The sequence below is a fragment of the Cyprinus carpio genome, chromosome A6 (genome assembly GCF_018340385.1).
Source record: "Cyprinus carpio isolate SPL01 chromosome A6, ASM1834038v1, whole genome shotgun sequence".
In the NCBI taxonomy this organism is placed as follows: Eukaryota; Metazoa; Chordata; class Actinopteri; order Cypriniformes; family Cyprinidae; genus Cyprinus; species Cyprinus carpio.
The window spans coordinates 4448955-4476114 of NC_056577.1; the positions used below are offsets into that span (position 1 = coordinate 4448955).

The 27160-nt window shown below is 36.6% G+C and overlaps 1 protein-coding gene and 1 pseudogene across 1 annotated transcript; both read left to right on the forward strand.

The window, feature by feature from the left end:
- The first annotated feature begins 1309 nt into the window (after positions 1-1309).
- LOC109047043 (thioredoxin reductase 1, cytoplasmic-like) lies at positions 1310-16586 on the forward strand. The gene is given in 17 exon segments (XM_042757585.1): positions 1310-1618; positions 3321-3381; positions 4636-4745; positions 6547-6654; positions 7179-7251; positions 7333-7361; positions 7364-7454; positions 8202-8344; positions 8735-8850; positions 9979-10204; positions 10359-10451; positions 11481-11557; positions 13332-13488; positions 13604-13711; positions 13814-13909; positions 15240-15374; positions 15474-16586. Coding segments are annotated over 17 exon segments (1803 nt in total). The 5' UTR covers positions 1310-1501; the 3' UTR covers positions 15537-16586.
- Positions 16587-24347: 7761 nt separating this feature from the next.
- On the forward strand, positions 24348-26279 carry LOC109046790 (annotated as a pseudogene).
- Positions 26280-27160: the final 881 nt, after the last annotated feature.

Consider the following 27160-nt stretch of genomic DNA (forward strand, 5'->3'; position numbering starts at 1 on the left):
TTCCTTCTAGTAAAAAGCATAATTTTTCTTTCAAATGTTTATATTTTATTTCTTACTCTAAGTATTTGAATCTATATGAATTATTGAGTTGGTTTTAAGGGAGTGAAACACAATATGATGTCATAATTTTGACAAAATTAAGAAAAAATAAAATCAAAATTAAGAAAATTCAAGTTCTCAGATTCATTAACTTAAGACCAAATTATACTTTTATGAAAAAAATAAAAATAAAAATCAGCTGAAGTTGTGTGATTTAGTCTCATGTCTCAACAATCAGTGTGTGAGAGACATTATTTATGAAAAGACATGAATATCAGCGTGCATCAGCTTTCTGCGGCATCTGTGTGTGTTAGTCCTCAGCTGAGCATCACAGATCATATTTGTCTTCATCTGAGAGAATAATTCTAGATTAATGGATGAGAACGAGAGACGAGGAGTAAAGACAGATGTGTGTGTGATTAGAGGAGCACTGACGAGGAACACACTGTCATATCTGCCTTCCTCTTCTTATTAGAATGATTGACTGTCACCATGGTAACAAATTATGGAGCAGGCGGAAGATTCTATGTATATGTCAAGATGTAGTTTTTTTTTATGGCAAATAATTTGAATCTTTAACAACTTTTATTTTGACTTGTTCTGTTTCTTTATCATTTTTATTCAGTGTCTATGTGCTTCTGAAACTCAATTATGTAGCAAGACAAACATTTGTGTCATAAAATATTAGTTAAATCTATGCAGGATTTTATGTGCAAGTTATAAATATTAGAAATAGTTAGAAATAATTTATGTGATGGAGCAAGAAAAATGAATGTGGAGATTCTACACCAGAAGAACAGCGTTAATTTATTAACTCAATAACAATTACACAAACTACTACAAAGTTAAACAATGTGTATATTGAATTTGTTTTAATTTTAACTGATTAACTAGTAAATATTTTGCAAATCTACTGTAAATCAGTTGCGCATTGGTCGGTCTGAGACACCAGATGGAGCCAGTGTCCATATCAAACTCACTGAGGCGTCTACAAATACTGCCTGACGGGTTTTCCACGGTTGTCTTACATTGTTATAAATAATAAGAAGAAGAAGAAGAAGAAGAAGAAGAAGAAAAAGAAATCACAATCTTGTACTTCCATGAATTATCAATGTATTTATTGAGAGTTCGAGGTCTACTGAGATTGACGGTACCTAAAAAAAAGTTAAAATAGCTATATTAGACAACACGTGGGTCTTTAGTAAATAAAGCCTCGGGCTGATTTTCAGTCAGGCGCGTGCGGGTCAGGCTCGTGGGGTCTTATGTAAGAAGCGCGCTCCAGCGGCGGAGCGTCATTCGGCGGCGGTCTCGAGGTGACAGGAGTGGTTTTAGTCTGATTTAAAATGATATTTAATGTCACATCATGAGTTAATGTCGAGGTAAAGTTTGATTTTAATCGTAATCATCGACTGAGGAGGCGGAAGAGCGCGGAATATCGACCCGTGATCGGTTATTGATCATCATGCCGCCCATCGAGAATGACGCGGGACGCGAGCAGATCCGATCGAAGATCGAAGAGCTGATCGATTCTCATCAAGTGCTGGTGTTCAGCAAGAGCTACTGTCCCTACTGCGTCAAGGTGAGCGCGGACAGAAACACGAGAAGTGTGTGTTTAGTGATCATCAGTCAGTATATCCTCCTGAGAGACACAACTGAAGTTCAGAGAATGTTGTTGTTCTTTATGTCATTACATTGATTGGAGCTAAGAAACAAACGGGAAAAAACATTTGTAGAAAAAATGTTTTATTCATATTTTCTTTGTGGAGGACGCCAGGACGAACTTATATGAAAAAAAAAAAAAAAAAAAAAAAAAAAAATTCACTGTTACCGGTCAAAAGTTTGGGATCAGTCAGACTTGTAATGTTTGTTTGTTTTTTTTTAAAGAAGTCCATTCTGCTCATCAAGGCTACAATTATTTGATCAAAAATCAGAAAAAAACTGTAAATTTGCCAAATGTTATTACAATATAAAGTAATGGTTGCTATTTTAATAACCTTTAAAATATAATTTATTTCTGTGATGCAAAGCTGAATTTCCATCATCATTGCTCCAGTATAAAGTGTCACATGATCCTTCAGAAATCATTCTAATATGCTGATTTATTATTAGAATTAACAATGTTGGCAACAGTTGTGCTGCCAAATATTTTTTTGGAAACTGCGATACTTTTTTCGGGTATAATTTAGTATATTTTTTCGGTACTTTTTCATTCATCAGTCAGTTTTTAGGTTTCAGGCTGTTTTTAGCCAAACTTTGTACAAAGATGATTCTCAACTATTTTATGAAAGATATAACAGAATGATTTGGTATAGTACTGAACTTAATGCAGTATGTTTGTAAAATGTTCATTGGTATTCCTATTCTATACAATGTATCTATAGATTTCCTCTAATTTGCATATTAATTTGTTCAAACAAGTGTTATAATGGGGGTAAAAACTTGGCAACATTTTCATGAGATATCTCATATTTCATAGGAATATTGATCTATAATTATCTCCCTAAAATTAAAAAAAATTAAAAAAAAATTAAAAAAATTAACATGAAGTTTATCATCTAACATTACAGAAGACATGTATGATAATTACACCCTGTTTCGTTAAAATAAAAAGTCATATTCAGATTTAAAACCCCATAATGTTTTTCTGAGATGTTTATTCACATTATAATGTTTCCCTAAGAGTGCTAAATTTGATAATTCTGTCAATATCAGTCATATTTAAAGAGCAAGGAGAGGAAGTGTTTATGATCAAACCTCCTGAAAAAGCCCTGAATGTGCTCCGTACAGGACACAAAACTGTGGACTCAGAAATATGACTAAAATATAAAATACAGAAGTCTGTGCCTGGGTCCCAGGAGGATATGATTATGTGTTTCTATTGTTTTAAAACATTTTATTTCAAAATAACAATTGCTGGATGATTTGTTTGGTTTTTGTTTACTTTTTCCTTCATAATTCCTTACTTTTTTATGTTGTTGTTTGTTTATTTCTTATTCTTTGTTGTTTTTATTTTATTCTGCTATGTTGTAAAGTTCTTTGAGTTTTAAAGTACTGTACAAATTATTATTATAATTATTTATGTTTGCGTGTTTTTACACTCGTTATATTTTGTGGAAAATTTGAGGAAAAATAACTTTATATTTTAAGATTAAAATCAATTATGTACACCATTTAATTTTTTTGTTGTTGTTTTTGTTCATGCTATGGCTGATATTTGAAAAGCTGTAATGGATGTTTTTTCTGCTAAAGTCTTCTTTGTTCTCTTGTTTCTTTGATTCCAGGTGAAGGAGCTCTTTAAAGAGCTGAATGTCAAGTGTAATGCAGTAGAGCTGGACCTGATGGGTAAGAGCACAATAACTTTTTATCCTTTTGCATATCAGAAGAGTAATCAAATGACTTTTCTACTAATGAGTGAAATGAAATGCATGCAGGCTGTGCTGGTTACTGCCTGTTCTGTTCTTCAGCTGAGGGGAATAACAGCAGATTATTGCTGTATCTGTATTTTCACCATATTGTGTACATGGTGTCAGAGCTTATTGTCTGACAATCTTTATTTTTAAAATTGCAGGGAAAATAGGTTTTAAAATAACTTTAGTTCCTATTTTAAATTATTCAAGATTAAAAAAAAAAAAAAAAAAAAACTCAAGTGTGGTCTCCATCGAAATAGCCAGAGAAGCTGGTGTGGTGTTTACTATCAACCAAACAAACTCAATTTAGAGTTTCTTTGTTTTAACCTTAAAGTTTTAGCATTTTGAAGGTAAAAAAAAAAAAAAGTTTTTAACAATGTTAATAAAAGCATTTTCTCTAGTGGCTTTGCACCCTATTGTGTGTTTGTTTGTTTATCAGGACTAATTATCTTCAAATTATAAAACAAGGTTATTTGAGTCATTGTATTTTGTCAGTGATGGCTGCTGTCTACAGATACCAGTTCTGAGATTACAGAATACTTTTTTTTTGACTACATAATTAAACGAAACAATCTCTACTTCATTTGTTTTGCTGAGCATGCGATTGCATAGCATGCATGTTTATGTGCTGCTCTTCATAATAAACAATACTAATTATTCATCATATTATCATCATTTTTCCTCCACTTCGGCTGATATTATGTAACGTTCATGTTTAAGCGTATTGAACTTTTGCTGCCTCTTAGACGGAGCTGAGCTGAAAGACTCTTGCTGTGGTCTCTGAACGTTGTGCTGAAGCTCTGGAGTTAATGTTTAAGTGTTGACCGTGAGTCACTCCAGCTCCAGCATTACTAACGTCTGAAACCATCTTCCTCTTCTTGCTTTCATTCACTCCTCCGTACCCTCCTCCATGTCTCATTCATGTCTCACACTCTCTTTATCTCTCTGTCCATGCAAAGCTGTTCATCTCATGTTCATAGCATGTCCTTGATAATGGATTCTCTGGCAAACAGCTCTAAAACTGATTAGCTGCTGTGTTTCTGTTTGGAGCCAGACGTTGCGTTCAGAAGCAGGCGAGCCGTGCCAGATCCGAACCTGATTTGTTTATTGGAGAGCTGCTCATGTGGTGTAGATGTGAAACGTGAGTGGTGAGACCCTGACTGATCTGATCGTGTCTGATGTGTTTCAGAGGACGGAACCAACTACCAGGACTTGCTGCATGAGATGACGGGGCAGAAAACCGTCCCCAGTGTCTTCATCAACAAGAAACACATCGGAGGCTGTGACAACACCATGAAGGTGCGCATTCTTCTGACTGATCTCTGCATGTAGGGCCATATGACATCAGTTTATTTTTTCCCAAATTCCTTTTTTTTTTTTTTTTTTTTTTTTTTTTTCAATTAATTTGTCTCTGTACTCCTTTTTAATGGTTAAATTATATTTTATTAATCAAAAAGCATGTCTAAAATCAAAATAAAAATCATACAAATTTATACAATTTAACATCAATTTATTAAAAATTTAACATAAAATACATGTTTAGGACCCTTTGAAATGACCCTTTAAACCCTTTAATTTTTCCTCATGTTTTGATTTATTGATACCGAATTCTGTGTATTAGCATGTCTAATTATTGTACTTTATTTATTGTTATTATTATTTATTTATTCATATCATAGACTTATGATTTTTCCCCTCAGAACTTCTTTAGTGTATTTAAATTTTTTTGGTTATCAAAACAAGGCATAAAACATTAATTTAACTTTTGATTAATAAAAAAAAAAAAAAAAAAATTGGCAAACAAAGGGGATTTACAGTACTATTAAAGTGAAGCAGTTCCTGCTGAGCTGATGGTCCTGAGTGGATGTGTGACTAAATTAATGATGTTCTGCTGCCACAGCCTCACCTGCACACACCCTTCCATGATTGTTTCAAACAAAAATTAATGCCTTCACACACAGACATTACATAAATCAAGCAACAATCAATCCATCAATCAATAAATACAATTAATTCATATTAACAAACATTACATAAAAAAAAAAAAAAAAAAAAAAAAAAAAACCATTTAGGGCAGGACTTTTAGTTTCATTCTAAAATGTGTCAGTTTCACTCAGATATCTCACGTGTCAGCAAGTGATTGAAAATCTGTGTGTGAGAGATTTTAAACAACGTCAAATTTAAGAATCTTAGTTGTTATTACAACTATATCTAGCTGCCCAGTTGATCCGTATTGCTGTTTTAATGATGATAATAATAATAATAATAATAAATCTGCTTTTTATTCATTTTGGCTTTCAATGTCTATGATGTTGATTTCTGTTTAACTGTTGAAATATCTTTTTTAAAAAACATTACAAGTATTGTTTAAAATAACTAAATATTAAAAATAAAACTGATGTGTTAAGTATTTTTTTTAAATAACTAAATAGCTTTAAAAAACAAATGCATTACAAGCAATAAAGCAAAGAGTGCTTTCAGTATTTAACCGCAGGGCTTTGGCTTTTTTTTTTTTTTTTTTTTTTTTTTCATAATTTCATAATTTTTCAACCCTAATGTCAAATCATTTTTTGCAGTTGTGATCATTTGTTTTGGAGTTTGTTCTCAACAGGCCTTTATCCGTCTAGGTGTCTTAACCTTAGTAACCTTTAAATTGTCAGACTCGATTCCTAAATTAATTAAGAGCAACTTCTCACGGTATTTTAGTGTGTTTGTTTGTAGCACCGTTGAGTTCAGATGCTCCATCTGCATTAAAACACAGCATTCTGCGTCCGGGATGCACATAAGCTGCTTTTTGCCACATTGTATTTGGAGCACTTTTTTTATGAGGACTTTTCTATTGTAAACTTATTGACCTGTTTATTTGTTGAGTATCTGTAAGTGATCTCTATTTGAATCGTGTGATCGTCAGTGCCTGTTTCTATCACTAATGCATCTGTCTGTAGATCGGTCAGCTCTTTCAGAGCCGAGTGTTAGGCAGCTCTGTGGGAAAGACCTTCGGTAATCGAGCTGAATAATGCTGAAGCACCTCTTCATGATGCCTCTTATCAGCATCGTCTGTATGCTCCTGCTAATGATGGGTTGGTTGTCGTGGTAACAGGCACACAAAGATGGCGACCTGCAGAAGCTGCTGGGTGAAGGCAGGGAGGTGTACGAGTACGATCTGATCGTCATTGGTGGTGGTTCTGGAGGTCTGGCCTGCTCAAAGGTGAGTTAAATTACACCGAGAAAGAGATCCTTCATTCATGATGCTGTTTAAATACTGTGTGTGTGTGTGTGTTTGTCATCTCAGATGCTTAAGTTGTATGGATGAACCCTGTTTTAGACCTTGGTGTTATAGCAATAAAGAAAAAAAAATGTTTTAGCTTTTGACTTACAAGAAGTAAAATACAAAATTAGGTAAAAATCAACTTGAGGCACTGTTTTTACACCTTTTCTGTATGTAATACCTAGAAATAAAACAGGAATATTAGCAGAAATGAATTGAATAACACTGACTCTTTTTAGAAAACTAAATGTCAAATTAAAACATACAGGTGCATAGTACTGCATTTGTTGCTATCAAAGTACAGCTTTATAAATATAAATACTAATATTGATAGTGCATGTAAAACCTGATACAGACATGGAAAAATTAATTTAGCCAAACTATAGCAACCCTTAACGCATGAGCAGTTCTGTGGGTTTTGCACATGAATCTGATTTTAATGCTTCCTCTTCCTGCCCAAACAGGAAGCAGCTGCCTTGGGGAAGAAGGTCATGGTTCTGGATTATGTTGTACCCACACCGAAGGGCACAACCTGGGGTAAGAAAACCGGAATCAAAACCATGCAGGTTTAATCAAAACTGACTTCTAATGAGATGATGATGAGATGTTTCTGTGCAGGTCTGGGGGGCACGTGTTGTGAACGTGGGCTTGTATTCCCAAGAAACTGATGCATCAGACGGCTCTGCTGGGCACCGCCATTGAGGACGCACGCAAGTTCGGCTGGGAGTTCAGTGATCAGGGTGAGTCCAAGATTCAGCACGGCTGGAAATGAAGCTGTACGTGATGCAGACAAAAATGACTTCACGTGATCTAATGCATCTCAGATAAAAGATAATAACAGTAAACATGCATTCTTCATGCGGTACAGATTTTATGGTCGAATGTGTGAGGGCTTGAAGTTTTGTGATTTCTTCTCTGAAAACATCTCCAGTTTTTCCTTCTCTGAAAGTTTTAGCATAGTTTTATTAATTCTGTGACTGCAGCCTTGTGAATATTTCTTAATTGTTGAGACCATTATGTGAGTTAATATAATGTATGAACTAACATAATACATTTATTACAGTGTTTATTAATCTTTGTTAATGTTAGTTAATGAAAATAGTCGTTCGTGCTAATTCACAGTGCATTAACTAATGCTAAAAAGCACAACTTGGGATTATAATAATGTATTAGTAAATTTTGAAATTAACAATAACTAAGATGCTGTAGAAGTATTGTTCATGCTTAGTTCGTGTTAACTAAAGTCGTTAACTAATGAACCTCATTGTAAAGTGTTACCGATATCTTTAATGACAGAATTGTTGATGTGAGATTTAACAGAAGAAGACGTCCGAATACACCGGATGAGTGATCATCATTACAGAATTCAGTGTGTTGCAAAGCTTTTGCTTTCAAGAGCTTCCCTTTCTTGGTCTTAAAGTAGATTTCTTTTTGTCTTTCTCCTGTTTTCATCCACACACTCATCAAATGTTGGCTTTTTATTGAAGTGACTCATAACTGGGAGACGATGAGGACCGCGGTGAATAACTACATCGGTTCACTGAACTGGGGCTACAGGGTTTCCCTGCGAGACAAAAACGTCAATTACGTCAACGCCTACGCTGAGTTTGTGGAGCCGCACAAGATCAAGGCAAGTGTGTTTCTGACCCAGAAAGCCAGTCGCGCTGTGTTCAGTTCCCAGCATGCATTGTGAAGGCAAAGCTAACAGTCACAGCTAAGATGAAGCAAACAAAAAAAAGAGATCCTACTACAGGTCCAGGTGTGATGTGAACGCGAAGAAGACTGGATTCTTTTCTACATTCGAGAGAACTTGTGTAAAGCTTAATTAATTCCTTCATTTGGCAAATCATGCCTTAATGACATTTCTCAGAATAGAAGAGCTGCTGTTTCTGTGTGTGTTGGTTTTTCTTGTAAGTTAATCTAAATGGCAGCAATATAAGATGCTAAAAGTTGCATGTTGCATTGCAAATCACAGTCTGCCAAAACCTGCCCTCGTCTGACTCTTTTCTCTTCCCACCAGGCCACAAACAAGCGCGGTAAAGAGATGTTCTACACTGCTGCTAAGTTTGTGCTGGCGACGGGAGAGAGGCCTCGTTATCTGGGCGTCCCTGGAGACAAAGAGTACTGCATCACCAGGTGAGATAAGACTCTGAGTTCAGTTCACCGCGGTAAACTCCCTCTGGAGAGCCGGATAAACACAGCTGGACCTCGGGGGGACGTTGCTGATTTATTTACAGGATTTGATTTAAAGCTGATTCATTCTCAGTCACCAAGGGAAGGAAAGCTTCCACTGAATGGCGTGTTGAATACGAGGAGGATTTCTTTCTGTATGATGGTCATGTGGTATAACATACTTGTACATTTGAGTGTGGCATAAGCCTTGTTCACACCGTCAGTCCAAATCTGATCATTTGTGTATGTGATCTAAATGATTGACACTGTGTATCGCAACTGTTCCCATCTGATCTGTTTTTCGTGTTACTGAATATCTGCTTTGGTTTCTGTGGCAATGACGTTTTGTTGGTTTGCCTGTGCTAAAAACAAATAACATCAGTACAGTTTGCAAAAGAAATTTTGTCTTACAACATGATAACGTTGCTGTGGCGCTGGAGTATACGTGTTAAATGTCTCTTTTTTTCTATGCTGACGTCTCAAAAATTGTGTAGAGTAACACTTTGTTGTCATTTTCCGCTCGACTTGCAGTTTGCAACAACACAGCCTTGTCTCTGCAAAGACGTCACATTTTACGTGACGTGAGAAAGTGACGATCCGTGAAATCCATTCTGAGCGGTCAGACGGAAACGGATTTCCAGAAGTGGATTTGATTCGGATTTCAAACCACATATGAATGTAGTTTGAAACGGATGTGTAAAAATCTGGCCGTTGTGAAAAATACAATTTTTGGCCGTTGTTACTTGCTAATTATGATCAGATTCCAATCGGACATGCACAGAAATCTGATTTGAACTGACAGTCTGAACAAGGCCGTAGTGATGTTAACTTTCAAATAGAGTTTGGCCCTTGATGATGAGTGCATGTGTGTTGTTTTATGACTCGCGTCTGAGAGTTCCTGATGGTTCATTCATCTTTTATCTGATAAGGAAGTGAGTGTCAGGTGTTTGGCGAGACTCAAGCCTCTGCGGTTTTCAGTATATTGACTCTTCTCTTTGGCAGCGTTTAACTGTATGTGTCTGAACTTTTGTCTACAGTTGAGGAAACGTGATCCGTCTGTGTGTCCTCACTGGTTTTGTTTGTTATTCGCAGTGATGACCTGTTCTCTTTGCCCTACTGTCCCGGGAAGACTCTCGTCGTCGGGGCGTCGTATGTGGCTCTGGAGTGCGGGGGGTTTCTGGCCGGGTTTGGGCTGGACGTGACCGTCATGGTTCGCTCCATTCTGCTGCGAGGATTCGATCAGGACATGGCCAACCGTGCAGGAGATTACATGGAGACACACGGGGTCAAATTCCTCAGGAAGTTTGTTCCTACCAAGGTTGGTGCATGTGTGCTGTTAAACATTACTGAAAGCTGAAATGATGCTTTATCTGTTGCAGCTGCGGTTATGAACTGCTCTTAAGCAGCATTATGATCATGGCCTCTTTGCTCATATCATGTTGGTGATAACCGATCATTCTTTATTTCAACAGATCGAGCAGCTGGAAGCTGGAACTCCAGGCCGACTTAAAGTGACGGCCAAATCAACCGAGAGTGATGAAATCTTTGAAGGGGAATACAACACTGTGAGTATTACTGGTTAAACTGATCCATACGGTTCGTGATCCACGGATTCATTGCAAAATGTAACAAGCAAGCAAATTTTAAACAATTCCAGAGAGAAAAGGCGAAAGGGAACTCGATTCGTTACTCGCGCCCTGTTCTCTACACATACAGCCGCACACATGAACCGCGCACACAAACACCGAACTGAATCCTCTGAATAGACCCATCTCAACAATCATTCAGCTAAACACAGTCAGTTATGTCTCAAGTGAATGAAAACAGCTGAGAAAGAAATCAGATGTGATGTGTATCATTATATCGGATCCGTACATCAGGTCTTAAAGGGACAGCGGCCTATAAATACTGCTGCTGTCACGAATGATCATCAAACAACAAAAAAAACTGTGATTAAAAATCTATATTTAATTTATACAGCGAACACTATGCAGTGTTATTTTCCCTAATTATTACATTTCTGTATTTGAATTCTACCAGCCTTATTTTATTTGTAACATACTCTGTTGTATTTATCTATGCTTGTAATTTGTGTATTTGTTCTTATTTTTACTGGCTGTTCTCTGGTCTCTTTAATCATGTTTAAACCTTCTTAGTTAATCTAAAGCATCATCTGTTGTTACGGAAAAAAAAAAGTAATAAAAACGCTCTTTTGAAACTTTTTACATTCACTTTGATGAAATGGAGGCACAAAGTATGTTCACTTTGTTAGTGGATCATGTGTGACACCAGCGGCTCGAGTCCGTGGGAAATGTGAGCACTTAGAAAAAGATTGCAGTCACAGAGGGTTTAAAAGCAGTAATGTCAAGTATTCTTGTTAAAGCACTTGCAGCAGTTATTCAATCTAAACCTTCCTTTGAGTTGTACTAAACAGACTACTGTTCTGATGTAATTCCTGTGGGTGCTCTTAGATCCGTTAAACAATGCTTTGCTCATTATTATTATTTGTTGTTTTCTTTGCAACCAAGGGAGGAGTCTGTGGTAATCAGCATTGTCACATTCCTTCAGTATTTCTGATGCTCTGTGTCTCTCAGGTGTTGATCGCAGTGGGCCGAGACGCCTGTACAGGAAAGATCGGTCTGGACAAGGCTGGAGTTAAAGTCAATGCCAAGTATGTCTCTTTCTTCTGTATGGTTTATTCTGGTCATCTGTCCTCACAGTCCCTCCTCCTTGTTGTTGTGGTAGCTCTTGAGAGGGCGGGGTCAGAGGCGGCTCCGGAGTGTCACGGTGAATCAGCAGATTTGACTCTGGGAACTGAGAAGTGCGTCCAGCGTCTGAGCAGAGCACACATGGACTGTGTTAACATTTCCATTCATGCATATTAATTGACACATGCACTGTGTGTGAGCTGTGTGTGGTTTGAGTCCGTCACACAGGTTTAGATCCATTCTCATGTGACTCCATATGACCCACACACACATGCGAATGATGCACGGCTCTTTTATGGCTCCTCTGTATGAAATACTCGCTGAGCATTTACAGATTTATGATTTGAGATGCTGGCTTCAGTTTAGTAATGCGCAGTGTGTTTCTAACGTACCACAGAATGTGAGAAGTCACTGTGCATTAGTTACAGTAACACTCAGTTTTCTTAGATTGCAGAAGTGAGCTGAAGTTGTTGATGTAATGTGGCTGTTACATTACAAAGCATTTTTTGTTTCATTTTTCTGCAGCAGTCTCAAAAGGGTTTATTTGGGATTTAGACAAACTCAGGGCTTGAAGGTGCATTTGTGTCTTAAGTTGAAAAATTTTGGGGCACAGTGACAAAGTGCGCTAGGTTTTAAAATATTTGTTTCAAACTGTATTTAATAGTAGTGTGATTATTTTTAGGCCAATCTTAAAGTGTATACACCGTGCACATTCACACACACACAGTGAATATTTATGTTGAAATGTGCTGCACTCATATTTGTTAAATGAAATCATAGCCTTTTGAAGTTAAAAGCAATTCCTATTTATTTTTATTTTCTTGCTAAAATAAGACGCTTATTAAATCATTTCAGATAATTAAGACTTTTTATGAAACGTTTAAAGACTGAATTATGGACCCAGAAAAACTGTTACCATTTTTAGTGCATTTAAAGAATCTTTCATAAAATTCTGCTTAATCTTGGCTTTCTGCATAAGGTCAAAATGTATAAAAGGTTTGGTTTTTTTTATATTATGCTGTTGAATGTTTCATTTGTATCAGTCACGTGTTAGCAGATGAAGCTGATATGACAGTAATTTTAAATATATCATACCAACAATAACTTTTTTTTTTTTTTTTTTTTTTGATCTTAAACTTCATAAGACTGGGGGTTTTAAAGCTCAGTTCACACTAAGTGATTTTAGCCTGATTTTGACACAATCTGCTTGATGTAGGGTGTCTTGGGACACAAAATTCAATCATTTCGTCTCGTGTCGTGTGTCATAATGGAAGATTCTCAGTTCTCTCTGGTCTGGTAACAACACGTGGTCTGAAATGTTTCTTGTTAACGACACCAATAATCTGATACAGTGACACAAATTGCGTATTCTGAGCCACCCTTCATTTGCACACATGCTCCTGAATACCTTTCGCAGATCATGCATATCTATTTTTAGTTGCAAATGCAAGTGTAATGAATACACAGATGAATTAAAACATTGATGCAAAAGTTTTGATGCATTATGAGGAAAAGGAATTGTAGAATATGGTTCTGCTGCTCACAATAATGACACGGACGTTTCGCAACCAAATAATACAACGTGAAGGGAATGGAAGTAAACTGATTCAGATCAAGCATCAGAATCAAGTGTTTTAATGCGAAGTTTGTTGTTGGTGTGGAATAGATAAAGTCCTCTAGACTTGGACTTCGCTCCCCCAGTGCTAACATTGAGTCGGTTTCTGTTCCTCCGTCCAGGAACGGGAAGATCCCAGTGAACGATGAGGAGCAGACCAGCGTTCCTCACATCTACGCCATTGGAGACATCCTGGAGGGGAAGTGGGAGCTGACTCCTGTGGCCATTCAGGCCGGGAAACTTCTGGCTCGCCGACTGTACGCTGGAGCATCTCTGAAGGTCTGCCATTCCCGTTAGATTTATGTGTTATGAACCTTAGATTAAACTCTGTAGATAGCAGTTGGTTTTCTGTGACCTCACCAGATCCTGTTTCCCTCTCTGTGTGTGGTTTCAGTGCGATTATGTGAACGTTCCCACCACGGTCTTCACTCCGATGGAATACGGCAGCTGTGGTTACCCGGAGGAGAAGGCCGTCGAGATCTACGGACAGGAGAACCTCGAGGTGCGTGTTTGCAAACAGACGTCAGGCTGGAAATATTAATAAGCTGTGCTGATAACGAGTGGGGTTTTAATGATGTTGTGGTGATTGTGTTGGTCTCTGCAGATCTATCACAGTCTGTTCTGGCCTCTGGAGTTCACTGTTCCCGGCCGGGACAACAACCGCTGCTACGCCAAGATCATCTGCAATAAACTTGACAACGTAAGACATGCAGTGTTTCCCACAGCCTTACACTCTATTTGTGGCGGCACTCCCCCGCCCCCATATATACACATATATGCAAACTCATTTCCTGCCAGCAGGAGGCGCTTTAAGAGCGGGAGAGATACAGGATTCTCCGGTAACGACTGTGAAGCAGCGCTGAGCTCACAAACGCTGCCTTTATCAAGCATTACATGCAAAATGAAATGAAAATGAAATCGAAAATTTTCTAAATACAGTCGGTTTCCTTCTGAAATACAGTGATATAAAAACACCCGCATCGGTTTTTGATTTTTATAACGTGCAGTGCTCATGTTTATTCAATGAAGTCAAAGGCTTTTGGAAAATCTATTTGTGGCGGGCAGTTTTGATATTGTGGCGGCCCGCCACAAATAAATCAATGTGTGGGAAACCCTGACATGCAGAACTGTCACCATCCTGTGTGTGTGTGTTATGATTATACACTAAACTCTGTTTTTTAATCAATTTGAAATAAGGTTTAATTTGTTAACATTAGTTAAACTTACAATGAACAGTGCTTCTACCAGCGTTCCTATTGTTAACTCAAACTATAAATTGTTTTTGGTAATTGAAATAAAGCTATATATATATTAAACTTAAGTTGCAGTACTAAATTTACTTGGACTTAAAAATAGCTAAATAGAAATACGTGTGTATGTGTGTATATATATATATATGTGTATGTATATATATGTATGTATGTGTATGTATGTGTATATATATATATAACCACATAAATCTACTAAAAGTTAAGTTGTATCTTCTGACACTGAACAATGAACAATTGGATTTTTATAATGAACATTAACAGATTCATGCATTCTGTAAAAATCTTGATGTACTGTTACCATTTTTTTTTCAATTGAGTTGAAATATTTTAATTGTGAAAATGGATTACAATTATAATCCAATTTGAATTGATGCATCAGTTAATTATTAATATTCATAACTTTCTCAATTCGCACTGAAAAAGAAATTCCAGGAAAAAAACATTTAGAACTTATTCTGTTCTTTGCTCTTGTTTATATATTTTTTTTAACAATTAATTTGATATGTACCCTGGTTTGTGTGTGTGTGTGTGTGTGTGTGAGATCTAATGCCATCTGTTGGCTTGTATGATGCATATTTGGTTTTAAATTTTGGCTTTAAATCATGTACTTGTTTGTTTCAGAGGCTCATTTCTAGCAGGCAGTGACTGATTTTCATTAAGAAATGTGTTGTATGAATGATTTGCGTTTGATTCCATATACTGTGAGAGACACTTCAGGAGTATTAACTGCTGTGTGTGTGTGTGTGTGTGTGTGTGCAGGATCGTGTGATTGGCTTCCACTATCTGGGTCCTAACGCCGGAGAGGTCACTCAGGGCTTCGGAGCCGCCATGAAATGTGGAATTACCAAAGACCAGCTGGACAACACCATCGGTATTCACCCGACGTGTGCCGAGGTGCGTTCCTGTGACCCTGCTGCTTCATGACATATTACTGATATTTCACGTTCTTAGTCTTTTGAGTATAAATTCTTTCTTCCCGTCACTCTTTTCCAGATATTCACCACCATGGAGGTCACCAAGAGCTCGGGCGGAGACATCACTCAGTCCGGCTGCTGAGGTTAAACCCTGCTCGTTTAACAGGCTGTCAGGACTAGTTTAAACTGGTTTATTCTAGTGATGTATCCCTCTCCTCTTGGCCTAAACGCACTCGAGTCTCTTGAATTAATCTCAGGTCATCGAAACTCATCAGACGGTGAAACATCCATGCTTTTGTGTCTCACTGTTGTTCCCCGTAAACGTCACCCTTTACAAAGCGTGTGATCGTTTCCACATGTGCTGGAAGGGTGTATTGTGGGCGGAGTCTGGGAGCAGCAGTAAGAGGCGGGGCGTCACTTGCTAAGAGACCAGTGATTGGAGGAGGAGATGATGATTGACAGCCTGTTAGACAGCGGGGTTACTCTGCTTTAACTGATTGTCTGAGTCAGAAATGCACCAGATGTTTGGTGCTCTGTGACGTTTTAACCCTTACCCCACGCTCCGTGGCGGGTTACGACCGATGTTTTCTGCACTTGGACTTTAAATTGATAAACACTTGTTAACATTGACTACACTGATCCTTGGCCTTTGACTCACGAGGGCCGCATACTTTAATTTCTTTTGGTTGTAGGAGTCTATTTTTCTATATTTAATAGTATTTTGTCATCAGTTGCTCTGCAGAGCGTCATCTTTGACGGATTTCACTTCCCGCTCTCATGATTTTCTGATACAGCGATCGAGTAACTGAGACGTGATCGAAGCGCAAACCAAAAGCAGCATGTAGATGCTTCCTCAAAGTATTTAAACTAAGAAAAAGAAGCACTTAGAAATATAAATAAGATGTGTATGTTCATATTTTTATAAATATGTCACTGCATTACATGTATATGTATGAAGGTTTCATGCAAATATAAATGCATGTCTATTTGTGTTCGTTTGACTTTTGCTGTTTATTTGCTCTGTGGATTATTTTGTCCTTTCGTCTCCTATCATTCACTCCTTTTGCTTTCTGAGGATTGCGTTTAAGTTCTTTTACTGTCACTCAGCGCCTGATGAATGTACAATATTTCCATAGTATCTCTGTTCAGATTCTATTCATGGACTTTAATAAAACTATGTACACTACTTTAATTTGTGCAGTAATGAATCTAAAACATACATTAATCTGAGTGCCGTACAAGCCTTGAAAATGTTATGAACATAAGTTAATTGTGCAATTTTCCGTCCGTGTGTTTACACATTATCACTGTTTAGCTGTAACATTAATATCTCCTGCTGCTTGATAGGGAAAGCAGTGCAATAAAAAAAAAAGATTAAAAGAAGCCCAATGCATATGTTGACCAGAATATGATGGATGTTTGCGTAGCATTTAATGTGAGTTACTGCAGTAAATCGTTTCCAGGGTTTTCATTTATCAGTAACCTTTAAAAGCAGCTTTGAGAAGTTTTACTGAAATTTAAAGATAGTGTCATTTAATTAACTTCATTCATGTAAGTCTTTCTAGAGTCTCTAATTTTTAAAGTTTGGTTTACTTGTGGCTCTTAGACTCCAGTGTCCTTCTCAGCCTGCTGCTTTAAGATATTTTTAGATGATTGTATTAAGAATGAGATGAATACAGTTCAGAAACACTGACAGTAAATGGATCCGGATGGAATGCTGATTGGCTGGAAACGCACTATAAACAGGAAATGTCTAAAGCTTTATTTCCTCTAACATCAATCAGTTGTCATGGACAGAACTGAACTGGGCCACTACAAATGCAGGGTGGTCACTTCCTAGTGTTCTCTTGATTCAGTGCACACATCAGACTATAGCTGAATTCACTTCAGACAGCTCGTCCTTTTGATGAGGCCAGATGAATATTTATATTCACACACATGCAGTGGTGAATAAAACCTTCAATTCCTGGACAGCACACCTGCTTCTGTGATGTGCAGCACATTCATCTGAGACAAAGAGAGCGAGAGACCTGAGAAAACCATGATGAAGCGCCTCATGTCCATGCATTTCATTGAGTGAGTGAATAATCACAGGCTGATGGATCAAACACGCCTGAGCAGAGTGTGTGTGTGTGTGTGAGAGAGAGAGAGAGAGAGTATGTGTGTGAGAGTGTGTCTGTGTGTGTGTGAGAGAGAGAGATAGTGTGTCGGTGTGTGTGTGTGTGTGTGTGTGTGTGTGTGAGAGAGAGAGAGAGAGAGTATGTGTGTGAGAGAGTGTGTCTCTGTGTGTGTGTGTGTGTGAGAGAGAGAGAGAGAGTGTCTCTGTGTGTGTGTGTGTGAGAGAGACAGCGAGAGAGTCTGTGTGTATGTGTGTGTGTGTGTGTGTGAGAGAGAGTGTCTCTCTGTGTGTGTGTGTGTGTGTGTGTGAGAGAGAGAGAGTGTGTCTGTGTGTTTGTGTGTGAGAGAAAGAGATAGAGAGAGAGAGAGAGTCTCTGTGTGTGTGTGTGTGTGTGTGTGTGTGAGAGAGAGAGAGAGAGAGAGTTAGGGGTGTCTCATTCTGTTTGATGTAATGCTGTTCTACTTCATTAAGTTCAGCTGGTTGTGGACCGATTTATAGAAGTTTTTTTTTTTAAATAAATATTCTATATGCAGTATGTAGTTTAAAATATATTGGTTTCTAAACTGAATGTATAGAAGCAACTTCATATCAGCTTTGGTGACTCATTTGTCTTAAAGAACCATCATTCAACAATAATAAACCTCTACTGGACTACAGAGATCCGATGAAGCCTGCATATATATATATATATATATATAAAGAAAAAGAATATAAAGAAAAAAATATTTTGACTGTAATATGACTACAGATTTTCTGTTGGTGAATAAAAAGTAAATTCAAAATGCAAGACAGGCTTTTAGAGGATTGGTGTCAGACATGTATAAGCCACTGTAAATGCTGTAATTGTGAAATGAAGGTGATTCAGCGGTGAGTAAGTTTTCCTGACATCATGATCCTTTGTTTCAGTGTGTCTGAGAAACCTCATTAACTGAGCCATCAATGCACACTCGGTCACAGTGAGTTGGCACTTTAGTTAAACTTGTTATAAACCTTACTATTAAGATCTGAGATCATGATTTAATAATAGATTGGAAAAAGAAAAGAGAAACTTAAAATATAGGATACTTTAGGATAAAAAAGACTTTTAGCAAGCTGTTTGTAACTATAATAGGGATTTAAATGGTTAACCATTTCACTTATACATTTATCTATGTATTAGATAAATATATAATTATATAATTTCACAGAATTATATATTTAATTCTGTGAAATTCTAATTTAAATATTAAGGACACTGTACGTTGTGTTCGTTTCAGGACATGGATTACACATTAACCGTTCTGAACATTTCTTAAACATTTCTCAAGAGCGAGGAAAGAAAAGAAGTTCCTCTTAATAAAAAACCAAACACAGAGTGTGAGTAAATCCTCAGCAGGAGTGAAACCGAGGAGAAGATGCGCCTCCTACTGGACACACCACACCCGCTGAGGAATAGCCTTTAATTTGAGTTATTTATTTATTTATTTCATGGTTTAATTAATTATTATAATGCATTTCATTATTATTTATTTTATTATAATTTGATTACTTATTTATTATATTTTTATTCAAACGTTAATTATTAAAAACTTATTTGAAGCAGTTAATTTTTCATCTTACGTTTAGTCTGCAGTACATATAGAACAAAACATTAATTTTAATTATTTTAATTTATTTTCATGTATTTATTTAGTTATTTATTGTCCAGAAACAGCGTCTGCTCCAGAATCCAGTGTTTTATGATAATTGTTCATATTAAAGCAAGCTAGGTGACAGCAAATAAAATTGCATTTAGCGCAGCGCCGCCTGTCGGTCTAACTGTGTATCGCACATAAAGAAACTGCGTCGGCTCTTCCTCTAGATTGCTTTCTAATGTTAAACTGACTTCCGGTTAATGTCCTTTCCAGCGAATCCACTGATCTATAATATATAATATAGATCAGTGAGCGAATCATTTCTCCTGTTTAATCTCTGTCAGGAGGCCGCTGTTGACTCAGAATAGAGCGCGTGAACTCTTGAGCTCTTCAGCAAACACCCGCATCTGAAGTTACACAATCATACACAAAATAATAAAATCAGAGCCACTTTAACATTCACGTCCATGTTATATATATATATATATATATATATATATATATATATATATCTATATAGAATATACTATCATATATATATATAGTGTATATGGGTCAAAGATGTAAAAGGGTATAAGCATAAAAACATAAGTGTAATACTGCTTTAAATTGTTGTTGGCCCCCCCCCCCCCCCCCCCCTCAAATTACAGAGTTTTTTGTTTAATTTATTTGCATTTATTTGCATTTGCGTTTTTCTGTGCTATATATCATACATTTTCCCCTGATTTACAGAAGACACCCACTAGAATGTCCTCCAGTGTAACAATCTTGTCAGGCATATTTACAACAAAAATAATTTTAACACATATTAAAAAACTAATTACTTTCACCCCGAATAATAATTAGTTGTAATTTTACATTTTTAAAATTTTCCACTATCCTAGGTTTTGCCCATTTATCAGTAAGAGTTTTTTACTCACTTTAAACACAATACAATTTAATATGCTTCCTTATTCTTTTATATATTTTAATATGTTTTTTGTCACTTTCACGTCACTTTCACTTTCACTTTTTTCACTTTCATATGTTCGTCAGAATAAGCATGTTGTTTGAATTTTTACATAAATATTATGTTGCACTGAATGACAATGTAACATTATTTCAACCAAATTTTGACATTTTATTCCCCAAAAACTTATTTGAAACCTTAAAAGTAGACACTTAACTTACATTTAATGTACTTTCTAGACATAAAATCACTTTTGTAAATTTCTTTTGATGTAGACATCTCAACATCTCAGTAATTAGAGGTCACTGATGCGTCTCTCTTAGGAAAGTGCGAATCAGTTTGTGTCCAGAAGTCCAAAGTCTGTGGATCCTAAACAGCTCCTGTAGATCCAGCAGCGGGAGTTTGCGGTGACCACACCAGCGGTCAGTGAGTGTTTGCTCTGCATCTGATGACCGATGATGAGTTAAACACACGCTGATGTTTCTCTTTCCTCAGATTCGGTCTCTATGTGCTTGTGTCTGGTCTGGAGCTGCATCCGGTCAGTGGTTTTGATGACGACAGGAGGACCTCACACTCTCTCAGCTTTAGCATTCTGGGTGCGATGAAGACGAGATATTCACTGTGAGATCAGAAGCAGAAGTGGTTCTGAATGTTTTGACCTGGAGACGTGCTGCATCACACCGGTCAGAGGAGCTTTGGGCTGTCCGCTGCCCAGTGAACATGAGCTTCTCTGAGACAGTTCACTTTAAAGGGACAGTTCATCCTCCTAAAAATGTAAATTCAGTCATCACTTACAAGCCTGATAGAGATTGTGCTCTGACGTTCAAGAGTATACAGCATCAAAGATGTGAGATGGAGAAGAGATTTGCACTGAATAACACACAAATCTCACAAAAACAATAAATATATTCGCATGATATATATATATATATATATTATTTAAACCTTTATATGATCATAACAATGAATGGAAACTTTAAATATGTTCCTCTTTAGTCTATATTATGATAATCTTCTATATATATAATCTTTATATATGTGATATGCTTTTATAACAATGACATGGAAACTTTAAATATGTTCCTCTTTAGACAGTGTTGTCTTAACGATCTGCTGATTACTGACCAGTTTTAGAATTTTAGTTTGTGCAATATGAAATACTAAAATACAACATATCTGTATTTAAAATGTATCATTGAAAATATTAGAAAGATTTATTTATTTATTTTTTTAAAAAAGATTGTTATTGTAATAATGTATTCTAAGGTGCTTAATACAAATAAATAAAAAAAATTATTATTAAAACATGTCTGCCCTCTCAAAGCATACACGCAAAATTGCAATGGCTTGAGAACAAATATAGGCAATATCTTCATTTGTTGTTTATATTAAATATTTTGACTGAATATTAATTTTGAATGACTCAAGAAAAATTCATAAAGCTTTGATTATAGTAACAGGTTTGTGTATCCTCAATATCATGTTCCATCCTAAAATCTACGGAAGCCAGGTCCTCGATGACATCATTCTCCAGGAAGTGACATCATTTTGGAGGGAAAACTGCAGCACAAAGGTCAGTAAGTTTTAGAAATGCTCTTCTGTCTCTTTTCCTGCTGCAAGAATTTGTAATATTTATTTATTTATTTATTTATTTAATTATTATTTTTTTTTCTTCTTCTTTATTTTCTAATCTATTGGGACAAATCATGGAAAATGTAAAACAGATGCAGCAATAACAAAATTTGTAGAACAAAATTGTCCTATACAATGCTACATGCAGGATTTGTTTGGAATTTGCTTTGGAAAGATTAAAGCTGAATATTTCTTAAACCTACCTGTGAATTTTGTGGACTGAAAAAAGGAAAAACACTTTTGCATTTGCTTTATCATTGTATTTACTCAAGATTATTATTTTGAAGGATTTAGAAACCTTTATTAACAGAAAAGGGGTGTGTGGTAGAATTTAAAAAAAAAGTGAGGTGAGGAGTATGATGTATTTAATGTGTTTTTATTTTCAAAATGACATTTTGGAAAGTAAAGAATAATACACTATGCATTATTTTAGTTTTATAAAATAAAAAATAAATTAAGATACAACCCTTAAAACAAAACAGCAAAATATAAAAAAACGAGCCGAAACTGAAACAGGGGAGCAAGGTACGTAATACAATACTTAATAGGTTTAAAATACAGTATATCTTAATTTCTTCAGTGTACTGTTTTCAAATCTTTGCTGTGATCACAATATAAAAAAACGATTTGTTATTACATCAACGAACTTAGCTTATTAACCTACGTTTAGAACTTCAGTTATAGTTCTAGATATTAGGGACTTTTGGGGTTATGTGAGCAGAAATAAATGCACAATGAACTGTTCAGCAACATGAAAGGAAGATGTGCTAACATTCATTCAACAAAATATCAGCAAAATTGAGTTTTGAACAGGCATTTCTCAACTGAACTTTTTTAAGTCAGCAGGATCAAAGTTTTGCGCTTCTGCAGTACAGAAGAACCAGCTGCTTGTATATTCAGTGCTTCTGGGAACCAAAGAAGCATTTCTGAGCAGCTTCATCTGTTGCAAACAGCTCTTTAGAGGGACAGCCTTGGATGTAACACAGCAGCTATGGCTTCTGGAGGCTCATCAAAAACAGATAGGTGACCTTTAAGAGATAATTAATATAATTAATTCTATTTCTGAGGCTCACTTCATCTGTCAGAGATCGGAGTTGTGTTCTTGGGAAATGGTGAAGTTGACAAGAGCAAAGTGATCAAATCCATCCTGGGCTGTGTCTGGGAAGTCTGCTGAAGAATCCTCCTGACAGTGAGTGTATTTTCTTAATGTCAAACACGTTTCTCACATGTCACTTACACACAAATCTGATGCTGTTTTCTTTAACAGTAACCAAAGGGAAACCTGACTTTGTGAAAGAGTCACAAGCCTGTCTGATGCATTACTGCATTACATTACGCAGTCGCAGGAGCTGAATATTGAGTTTCGGGAGCTTGCGCTGGTTTACTTTTGGGAAGCATTCTAGCAGTTTTCCTTGCCTTCATGATCTTTAAAGTAGCAGAAAACAGTAACTGCATAGATACATAGGTTTACACACAACCTAACAGTCCATTAACAGTCTGTCTTTATTTTTATTTACAGCTTATGCATGTCTTAAACTGGAGAATGAATATTTATACACAAGAAATACATAAGAAAAATGCTTTTCTGGCATATGTTTAGTTAACAAAGCATGTTGACGTGCTCTCCTGAATGTGACCCCAGGCACTCTTACATATACATTTATGTAATGCATAAGTTTACAGTAAGCAAAATATATAAAACACTTTCAGGATCCGCAATCGGATTGATGGAAATGAGTGCATGTTAAAAATAAGACTATATATGCCCGTTCTTCAAAGTGCATAAAAGGATTCAGTGTGTGTTTTCGTTTTGTCATGTTTATTTGTTCATTATTTAAGTGAAAAAATATTTAGTGTAGGCATATTTATTTTATTATTTTTATTTAATATTATTTTATTGTTTTTCTCTGTTCTCAGAAGTGCTGCAGGTGTGTGACTTTTTTTGTATTTTTAATGGGTCACAGACACTCATCCATTCTATTGTTATTTTATTTTCATACTAATTTGATATTTTAATCTTGGCCAGTTAATTTAATGTTCAGATACAAGGAGCATTTGTTGGCTAGGGTAGACCTCTTATTATGCATTGTATGATCGTCCAGGAATTAATTGAAGCCCACAGTATAATACTTATCTATTCATTTTTGCAAGGGGGGGGGGTGTATATTAGATACTCAAGCTAGTAAGTGTGCAAAGAAATAAAATCATTTACACTGAATTTATTCCAGCAGCTGTTAATCTGCCTCATAGGGTACATTTATGAACAAGTTGCTTTTTTATGCTTTTCTGTTAATGAAAAATAAAACAAACATGGCAAGCAATCATGCATTATCTCATAGTGTCACACTTATATAAAATATTTTTCTGAATAAGATGGAAGCAGGAGGTGGTTATGTTTTGTTGACCATGTGTTAGTCATATGCTTAATTAAGTGAAACCTGAAGCACAGCGCAGCCAACGATGAGTTTTCCTGTTATCAGTTTACACAAAGAGCATGTTGTGAAGCAGCTGCACATACTGTGATAATATTTATATTAGGGTGGAGTACTAATGGCATTTCAGGCAGAAAGGTATAAAATGTGCGCACACCTCCTTCAAAATCACACCAAACCCCCATCAACAACACAACAACGTAAATTCAAATACATCTGATGGTGCGCACACCTCCTGCAACATCACACCAACGTCTTATGAACTACTTTTAAACATTAATTTACATGCATAGAAAAACAACCTAGCAAATCCGAGGTAGGTAGATACAATATCAAATTTTGCTTCATGTTTGATATGTTTTCTGTGCTTACATGTACAAAAAGATTTTTAAGTATAGTCTGCTGTTTCATCAGCATATGCTCACAGGAGCTTAAACGAAAAGAAAAAAAAGACTTATGAACATCTTTAAGTGGTTGTGTTCCTCTTTTATGTCTTGAAACCACCTGTTGATATAATAATGTTAATTTTGCATAATTTATGACAGAATCAAGCAATACATTGGAAATGTAGGCCATGTGTGAAAGGATTTAGACTTTAAAAACAATGTAAATTTACTGCAATATATTTTGGGTGCTAAAATGTACAACTAAACTGTACTTTTACTTAATTACAAACTCAAATTATTTGAGCAGTTCACCTTCCCCATATATTTTTTCATATCATTTCACTGGAGAAATCACACCACAAATGAACATTCATGAGTGCTACAAAATTAGTGTTACATCTTCTGTGATGAGGCAATGCTTAATAGTTATAGAACTGCAATATAAACTGTCTGTTAGTATGAAGTGAAACCTGTAGCACAGCGGAGCAAACTGTGTGTTTCTTGTTATCAGTTTCCACGAAGAGCATGTTGTGAAGCAGCGGCACATACTGTGATCATGGCTGCTAAATCTCCTCAGGGTGAGTCAGTTTATCTGTGTGTGGTTTCCAATAATGAAAATGTTTTTTTTTTGACATGTTTATTCAGTGTTAGCATGTACAATATACAATGTGTCTTCCCGAGGGAAATAGAAATACCTTAACAGAAGATCTTCAAAATATTGTGACACGGGTTTGGCTTCAAATAAACTACAAAAACAAAAACACCTCCAAAGCAAAAAAGATAGCGCATAAATGATAAGATACATGCATAAACATTTTCAAAATAATAAATAAATAGATAAAGGGATTACAGTAGCAATAATAGAAATAAAAATAATACCAGTTATAAACAATAATGTTGGTTGGTGATAGGTGTTAGACACAAAGTTTAACAATCAAAACCTACAGAAAGGCACATTAAAATATTTCCCGTACATAAATCTATCATCAAAAGATTCCAGCCTAAAGTTCAGACTGATACATGCTCTTTTGGAACCGAAAAGAAGAAAATGTTTGATTAATTAAAAAAAAAAAAAAAAAACATCATGCAATAATATTAATTTGATTCTCATTTGCTCTTTAAAGGAGGTTCGGAGCTCAGAATTGTGATCTTAGGAAATGATGAAGAGAATAAAGTTGTCAAATCAGTCCTAAACTGTGAGAATCTGACCGGAGAGAAAGTTGGTCTCTGTACTTTACATCAGAGTGAACGAGGAGGAAGGAAGATCAGTGTTGTGGAAGCACCAGGATGGGACAGACTCAGACCAGACAGGATAAAAGAAGAAATTGTCAGAAGCGTGTCACTTTGTCCTCCAGGACCTCACGCTCTGCTTCTGGTCATACCATGTGAAAACGCCCTCTGATGACCTTCCTGTAGGTGAAATGAATGCATCAGAGATGCACATGAGGTACTGTCAGAGCGCGTCTGGAAACACACCATCGTGCTGTTTGCTTGTGATGCTGGAGTGGCACCGACAAACCAATCCACAAAAACACTTCACAGTGCCGAGCAACTGCCTGGGAGAGAGGGAAGTGGAAGACGCTTCCAGGTTCTTCAGCAAACGCACTTGTGAATCCGCCCCCTCAGCTTCATGAACTTCTTTCTTACGAAGATAGACAGCCTGAGTGGAGGAAAACCCAGGGGATTTCTTCATACCACAAGCTTACTATGAACTGATTCGAACAGAAGACACAAGAAGGCATATGAGACTGTGACTGGCTCAGGAAGAGACATGGAAGTCCTGGACAAGTCCTCTTAACTGGGAGTTTTTATTCCCACAAAAGCCACAGCGCTCTCACATTCAGGCTACTTAAGCACTGATCTATTGTTATTTTCTTTTTACAGTTAACAAAGACACAGGAGCTTCAAAGAAGAAAGAATCTTTGGAGAGACGTGCCCCACACTTCGGACGACATGACAAAAATCACAATGGGCTTCAAAACAGCTTGTGATGATAATGAGGGTGCCTTCGGAGCACTTCTCGGTGCCAGTTGCTGGAGCTGAAAACAGAGTTTCAGGGTCGTGCTCTGGATTCGTGTTTGGCTGTCGTTGTAGGGGTTTTACTGCCAAGTTTCCCCGTGTACACTTATCTATATACATTTATTCAGGGCTTATCCAAGCGGTCTCACCAACCAGCTCATAATCCGCAATGCCTCCGTAAGGAGCTGCAACGTTGCTCCCGTGTAAAGCTAGTCAGACCATACCAGGCCCCCGGTTGTTTTTTTCTTTTTTTACTCTTTTTAAGCAATGGCTTTTACCGTGTGCTTGTGTATCTATAAGGTCTTAAATGTGAGGGATCATTGTGCAACGATTGACAGGAGACCTCTGCGACTTGAGAGAGAGCAGAGCCCACCATGCCGTCACAAAACTCTCAACAGACATGCCATTACACCCCCAAAACAGCTAGTGAGAGTACAAGAGAAAAAAAGACATTCATAATGAACCCGCTTTCTGTGCCATTCGAATGTGTCCCCCCCCCCGCGTGTCTGTTCCTACTGTGCCTCATTTCTTGTATCTGCATTTTACTATGTCATTTGATTATCTGCTGGTTTAGTAGGGGAGTACAGTATAGATATATCATTCTGTTAGTGCTGTT